General features: G+C 29.2%; 1 protein-coding gene across 1 annotated transcript; it reads right to left on the minus strand.

The window, feature by feature from the left end:
- Positions 1 to 988: 988 nt before the first annotated feature.
- Positions 989 to 2,004, minus strand: LOC150029271 (dirigent protein 11-like). Its single transcript, XM_090299307.1, has one exon. It carries the CDS (start codon positions 1,595 to 1,597, stop codon positions 1,073 to 1,075), a length of 525 nt encoding a protein of 174 aa, XP_090155433.1. The 5' UTR covers positions 1,598 to 2,004; the 3' UTR covers positions 989 to 1,072.
- Between the last annotated feature and the right edge of the window lie 6,367 nt (positions 2,005 to 8,371).

Raw genomic sequence — 8,371 nt, forward strand, 5'->3', positions numbered from 1 at the left:
TGTTATAGTGTCCTTTTGAGGATGTTTTAATTATCTCGTGAGAAGCAGTTAGAAAATGGAGAGTACACAAAAAGTGTCATTGCTTTGGTACTACTATCTAGCTAATCTAGTGGAATATTTTTAGGCCATTTTACCCATTCTTTTAGAAATTTTCCTATATATAAGTGCTCCTTGCTCCATAGAAATCTAACATCCCAAAGTTCCAAACATGATTCTCTTCTTCTCTTTTCTTTCTCTCTCTCTTTCTCAGTGTTACATATGTGATTTTATTACTTTCTTTTTTCTTTTAGGGGGAGGTTTATGGGGGTGGAAAAGGTGAGAGGGAGGCACTAATTTTGGTAAGGTTGTTGACAGAAGATAGAGAGCACAGATGATGATATGCATATTACTATATATAGAAAGCAGGAACTGATCAATGGTGCATCTTACTCCTTTGTGCTCTCTATACTTCTGTCATCACCTTCACCCTCCATTTCTCATTTCCCCTCTCTCTCTCTATATATATATATACCTCCTTTATCACAAGAACTAGAGTTTCACTGATGAAAAACTCATGTATAATTTGATGTTGTTAGAGATACCACATCGACTTGATATATTAGAAAATTTCATAATATATAAGTGAGTGTAAACCTCACCTCATAAGCTGGTTATATGAGGTTGAGTTAGACTTAAAGTCCACTTCTTAATAGATATTCACCCTAAAATTTACCTAGCCACTTTTCTCTACTAATTGCAGCTGTTACAATTATACAACACAAGGTTTTAAAAAAAGTCTATGACTATGATTAATGAAGCGTTTGAGATTGCAACCTTGTTATATTTCTAATTTAGTCAATAGAATAACTAATTATTTTTTGTCTTTAAATTTAATTGTTATTTAATGATTTTCTTGTAACGAGAGATAATTTGTACAAGGATATTAAATATTATTTAAATTTCATAAATATTTTAAAAATTCTTAAAAATATGAGAAAGAACAAAATTAGAAGAACCCTACTGAAGATTTGTAATGATCATTATTAAGAAGTGAAGTTAAGGATGTTCTAATCTTTTGTAGGATCTCCAACAATCATGGTCGTAATAAGTTGGGGGAATGGTTTGGGAATTGAAGCTGAAGTTTTAGATGGTAAGTTGCAGCAACTTGAGTTTGAGTTTTGGTAAAAAGTGCAACACCACGAGCAAAGGCAAAGGAACCAGTACCTCCAACGATCTTCAATTCTTCTTTGTCTTCATCAGTCTGCACGCTGAGGCTACCCTTATGATCTGGGCTGTCAAAGCTCAGATACATAACATTCAATGCCGATTGCTCAAACATGTCAGCAAGGATCACAAAGCTCTGTGCTTTTCCAACCACACGAGAACTCTTCTCTGGCCCCTCTGTCAGCACACGCGGAAAGATCAAAGCCCCAGCATGTTCCCTAGGTACGAGGTGAGTGTTTAAGGTTGATGTCTGAGGGTGTTGGACGTACAAGGATAGATCCAACCATGGCCTTGCATGGCTTTTGTTGTGGGACACAGGTGATAGCACAGCCAAAACAATTACTGCTATTGTTGCTATGGAAACTCCAACACAGAATATCATTCTTCCTGACATTATCTGCTCCTTCTTGTGATGAGCTCAAATGGCTGCTACATCTGTTTTCCTTTTAAACTGGTTGAAACACAAAAATAATGTTCTTGGCAACCTAACCCATTTTGCATTTGGTTACCTAAACCAATATGAAAAAATCCTTCATGCTTGTCCTTTTGCTGACTAGCTTGCATGGAGAATATCATCAAATTCTTTCTTTAATTTTGTTGGGGATTTACATTGATTAAAGATTAGAACATTTTATATCTGACCTTGATTTGATTTTATGAGATAGAATTAGATTTAGAGTCCATTGTTTCTTATTTCTTGCATTTACTTTCCCTACTCTATCATGAGTAAAAGATTTCTGGTATTGATGTATATCTGCATCTGTAATAACTGAAATTGGTTATATATACTGCATTATCTATTTTAATGGTAAAAGTTCAAGGGAATTGAGTGTTGTTGTTGTTAGTTTTAAGTTGGCTTTACAAATAGGTTTGGTTTGGTGTAATTGGCAAAGAATGAATATAATAAAATGAACATTTTAAGGATTTTAAGGATGTCCAAAACTTTATAAAAGAATGTTGAGATTAGTGTGTCCATCCTCTGGAAAACAAGACTCTATAATCATGATCCTGTTAATTTCCTTCTAATCTCTGTCTATTTTTAAGTGCATAATGAAACAGAAAATTTACCAAAAATATTGCAAAAAAGCAGAGGATTTTCTCCCTTGTACTTACAATAAAGGAATCTCAAAATCAGAAGAAAAAAAACACTGGTTCAAGCTGCTGACAATTGCCATGAGATGAGATGCAGGTTAGACTCAAATTTTTTACAGGGTACCCCCAAAAGAATCAGCATCATGACCCTCCAAAAGAGCTTTATATATAGAAACTCAGCATTGTGGTGTTTGAGGAACCTGTTACTAAAAAGTTATGTTGATCTGCACAAACAAAAAGCACCAATCTCATGTTAGATGCTTCATAAATTAGCATTGAAACAATTAGTCTGGTTATTAGCATAGAAAATTTAGAATAAAATATGAAATACTGGTATTCCTTAATATGTTTGTTTGTTCTTTATGATGGTTACTTGGTTCTACTACCACAATTCCTCCTCGAATTTCCATTACTATCAGCTCAACCATTGGAGGGTCCTCCACCACTTATTGCTCCACTCTAACCATCACATATCAACTTTTCTGGTTTTTAATTCAAACATATAGTATTATAAATCATAAATATATTTGGTTTAAAGTCATATACACAAATACAACCATTAATTAACTTTTTAGTCCTTATTTTATTTTATATGGGTTTAAACTTTTAGTTCTTCGAAATTTATAGATTAAAAAGTTATAGATTACATCTGGAAAATGAAGAAAAGATAAATAATGCTTATTTAGTTTTGAAACTATTAAAAAAAGAGTTTGTTAACAGCATAGTCTTAATCCACGTAGCTGAATGTTAGCCATATAAACCAAGATCCGAAGGAGAATTTTGTGAAGGAATGAGCAGTGAAAGTTGTCTGAAGAGTAACAGTTGAAAGGAAATTCCATTGAAGAATCTGCTAAACTAATCTAAAATCATATCTCTTTCTTCCTCATTTAGTGTTGTGTGGTGAGGGTAACATGCTGAAAGTCAGAAGTAGATGTTTGCAGAAGGTTCATTCATTGCATGTTGTTTTATAAATGGAACCATATTCTACCTGCCATTCAATGCACACACTGTAATGTGCAATCAGAATGGAAACTAATCCCATGGCCCAAATTGCTGATGCGATTCAGTTACATTACATTATGATTTGCCATGACAGTGGTGGGATTTTGCAAGTGGGGTGACCCACTTCATCTAACTCGTCATCATTCTGCTTCTTCTATCAGTTTTGTAGATTTCCCATCGAGTAAAGATAAAAACATTTCATAGTATATAAGTAGGTGCAAAACTAAACTTATAACCTTATGAACTGATTTTGTAAGGTTAAATCAGATTTAAAGTTCACTTCTTATGAGTTTTTTTTTTATCAGCAAGAAACAATATACTTAAAGGGTGGTCCAATCCTTATTCAAAGTAATATAGACAAAGAACACCTTTTCGCATATACAACAAAAACCAACATGAAACATCCTGCTTCCTATCCAACACTATCAACTAAAAAGAAACAGAAAGATCAATGACCAATCTCATCACCTTTATAGTAACATTAAATCAAATGCATACATACTAGAAGTTTTAAGCACCTGTCAGAAAACGAGAAAATCAGTAACGATACCTTTGAAGAGATCTATGACCAAACCTTAACCTGGAACAAGAAAAAAACTTCAATATCAACCACTAATATTTAAATAAACAATTATTCTTATAGTTCTAAATCTCGTTAAACAACGCGATTCAAACATTACGAGTTAGTTCAGAAAGTTTCATATTGAGAGCAAGTTGGAATTGATTCCCTTATCTGTGTTGTCCAATACTATAAGAGTGTGGCTAGCTAGCTTTGTTTTTGAATTAATTGATCCCACATGTATAAATACTATACTTATTCAGTTCCCACTCTCCATCTTCTCATTTTCTCTGTCCTTCCCTACACTCTACAAGTGCATATGCATATGTTCTGTTATCTGCTACTTTGATACTTGCTATCATTGAAATCTGACATGCATGCCATGCCCTCTAACAAAGGGTCTTCGTGGTCTAAACGCTAACCCTTTTGAATTCTTTTCAAAAGATACCATTATAGCAACCATAATCTGGAACAAGATAACTGTGAATATGATTAGGATTCATTTTGCTGCTTCTTTCAAAGTATTCCAAATTTATTAGTACCGGTCAATGAAGATGGAAAGTAAGAATCCATGAGCCACTTAGCAGTGAGCACAAAGGCATGAAGAATGGTTCTAAACCCAAAAGGGGAAAGTGAAAAAGGTTGGAATGGCAGAGAGCAGGTGTCTATGTTCTATGGTAGTGTAGGATGTGTGATCTGAACCTATTGAGGCCAAATGAGGAAAGAAGGTATGGGGTGTTGACAGGTGTTCAACATAACCTACCTTTGCTTCTTCCTTTAATCACCACTCAATTCCTTTCTACTTCTTTCCACAAACATATATTTGGTTCTCCTTCCCCTTCCATGGCCCATATAACATTATTTCTCTCATCTCTATCAAGTTGTAATATAAAACAATTTAATATTTGTTTGTGAATATATCACGACCCATATAAAATGTTATTTTGACAACTGTTTGAAATTCATCAATTTACAATCTTTTCAAAATTCTCCATCTCATTACATGGATCCACATATCTTATTACTTGGACCACATTTAAGTAAGAGATGGTTTCTCTTTTTACTTTTAGGAGTTGTAATATGAAATAATTCACTCTTGGGTTGTCGGCAACTACATAGTCAAAATACATAGTCAAAATCACCGCTTTACAACCTTTTATGATTTCTTTATCTTCTTATATGAGTTCACCTTTCCGTAAAAGGTTATTTCACCTTCTTATTTTCAGGAGTTGTAAGATGGAACATTGTGTTAAAGATTTCACATCAACTAGAAATAAAGACATTTTATAGTATATAAGTGGGTATAAACATTGTTTTATAAAGTTGAGTTAAACTTAAAATTCACTCTTTAACATAATGTTAGAATCATTTAAAGTCTATCCTAATGACAGTTTGTTAGGTCGTTCGAGTCACTATCAGACCATTTATAAATATATAGTCTCACACACAAATCTCGTATGTGAGAGAGATCATACACCAACTAAAGATAAAAACATTTATTACCTGGTTATCAACATATAAGAACTCTATGCAAAATTCACTTTTAAAAAGCACTAATTTTTAATTTTAGAAAGACAAATAGAAAAATAAATTATATAAAAATAAAAACTCTTTATGGAAAGGAGAAAGAAATAGAAGAAAGACAAAAAGGTATTTAGATAAGAAATGTGTGTCGTTTAGGGATGTTCTCTAATTTTCATGCTTTGGGGCAAGATGTTGTTATTTTTGACTCGTTGCCACAACCGCACAACTATAACTTCAAATTCAAATTATATATAAAACAAATGCGACTTAAAGGAAAATCATTCATGAAACTCAAAACTATACATATTTCTATTGCAAAAATTTAAATTAGTATATGTGGTGGAGTGTTGGGTATATTTCGAAAGTTTAACTTTTTAAAAAGAAGAATATCCTAAAATTGTTTAGAAAATGACATTTTTTAAAGTTTAGAAACCAAAGTTGACTTTAAATTTATAATGAAAATTCATACGAAGTGAAATCCTTTTCGTCCACTCTCTCATAGCTATATCTCACTTTTTATTATATTGTTTTAATTAGGGAAAAAAATAATATTTTAGAAATCCAAATTATATGCATATATAATTAAGACTAATACTAATTTTAATTTTTTATTACTTATAAAAGAAAGAGGGAGTGATGTATAATTAAAACTCAAAATAAGAGTTTAGAAAGTAAAATAGAATGTTTATGTATAACTAAAGATATTACCACAAATATTTTTAATTCATTTAAAATATAAAAGATTTCAAAGAAATGTAAAAGTATATAACATATAACAATCAATTAAAAATTACATACAACAAAATTAAATGTAGCCTCAATATTGTCTAATTTTTTTTTTTTCAATTATTTTTTATCAACTAATGTAATTCTTAATCTATTGTCACCAGTAAATCTGATTTGTGTGCAGAGATAACTAATTTGATTTGACTTGTTGTCTTGTGATTGCAATGAAAAGGGACCCAAAATTGAAGTTTGTTTCCTATTCACACTTTTTCTGCATATCTCTTACAATCTTCTACATAGCAGAATAAGAATTTATATGTGTAATTTAAGTTTGTATAGTTTTGTATCAAATAAAGTTGAAGAGAAAGAAAAAAAGTATTTAATCAAATAATTAATTAATTAATTAAAAGAGAGATAAATAAAAATTAATATATATTGTAAAAAATGGTAACTTAATAACGAACGATATATATTATATTATTTTAATAATAATTTAAAATTAATTATTTTTAAATTTATTTCCAATTATACTTCAAAAATTATATTATATGATTGATATGATGCATGTACCATACATTTCAATTCAAACTTCAATCTTTAAGAGTTGTATTTTAAAAAGTATTTATTATGAAAACAAAAAATTAAAACATCTTATTATTTTACAACCTTAAATTTCATTATTTCAATCAAAAAGTGCCTAAGAGATTCAAGTTGAAAATAATTCAATCTTTTGTTGATGAATCTTCAATAAATATCTCATATTGATAATGGTTCCCATATAAAACTTTTTCTCAAAATACACATTAAAAGACTAAAAAAATGCATGGTTAATTTTACAAAAAAATTATTAAACAGTAATTAAATTTAAAAATAAAAAAATAATTAATTATTATATTAACTAAATTAAATACTAATTTAAAAACTACAAAATTATAGATATTTAATATAATTTTTATTATTAATAGAATATTATAAAAATTTTAAATTGATCATATATATATATGGTTAAAGAAAAGTACAATTATGTTTTATTGTTAGGAATATGATGATTTTGATGTTTTATTTTTCAAGGAAGCTATATCAGTTCTTAACTAAAATAAATTTAGTAATGAAAAAATAAACAGAAGAGAGAGAAAAACAGTGACGTCAGATTCCACTGTCTCTTTGATGCTGACTTCCCAACCATTCATTCGTGTACATACGGATCACACATCTCTCACCATATAGTCCATTATTTTAAAATAAATATATTTATAATTAATTATGTTATCAATTTAATCAATTATTTTTATTTTTAAAATTGATTATTTATTTTATAAAAATCAATTATGTGTGTTAATTAGAGGTACCAAAACTCTCTTATTTACAAATTATTTTTGGAGCAAAATTGAAAAATAATACTATTTACATTACTTTCACCTTATTTTTTTTAAGTAGACGAGAAGACAAGTTTTTCATCTTCTATGTCTTTTCACATTCTCATACACTAAAAAAAATATATTAAATTAAATTAATTTTAGATATTAAAATAATTAGTTATTATTTAAATAAATTAGAGATCATTTTATAAATTGAAAAAAATTATTAGTATCTAAATTAATTTTTATTATTAATAAAAATTTATAAAATAATTTTTAAATTGATATCTAATCCTTAACTACCTAGGTTTTAGCTACTTACTACTTTATATTTTAAATTAGTCTTTTAAAAACTAATTTAGAATATAAAATGTTAATAACTAAAATCTAGGTAGCTAATTTATAAACTATTTTATAATTTTTTATTAATAATAAAAATCACTTTAAATATCAATCATTTTTTAGTTTTTAAATTAATATCTAATTTAATTAATATATTAACTAATTTTTTTTGTCTTTAAATTTAGTTATTATTTATTAATTTTGTTTAGTGATATTAGTGCAAACATGTGTATCCAAACACGAATAATTTCGCAAAACCATCGTGAAAAACAATATATATCTACCATATCCTCACACACTACAATTGGTAGCCTTGAACTTCTAAATTCAAGAAACAGAAAATAGACTTAACATGAATTGGTGTGAGTATATATTGCTAAATTAGAAGGTGTATTAACAATTTTTGAACCACTTGACTAACATTGGACCCATGAAACTAAAGGTCCCTACTCCAATGGAGCTAGTATTTGAGTGATGGACCTCACATACCACTCACACTCACGGTAAGTGATGGAAGAAGATAGATGAGAATCACAACAACTATGTGTAGTAGCATCACAAGACT

The sequence above is a fragment of the Phaseolus vulgaris genome, chromosome 2 (genome assembly GCF_051622355.1).
Source record: "Phaseolus vulgaris cultivar YP4 chromosome 2, ASM5162235v1, whole genome shotgun sequence".
NCBI classification, from domain to species: Eukaryota; Viridiplantae; Streptophyta; class Magnoliopsida; order Fabales; family Fabaceae; genus Phaseolus; species Phaseolus vulgaris.

Coding starts and splice junctions, on each gene's coding strand:
- LOC150029271 (XM_090299307.1), bottom strand. CDS start 1,597: ATGTCAGGAAGAATGATATTCTGTGTTGGAGTTTCCATAGCAACAATA.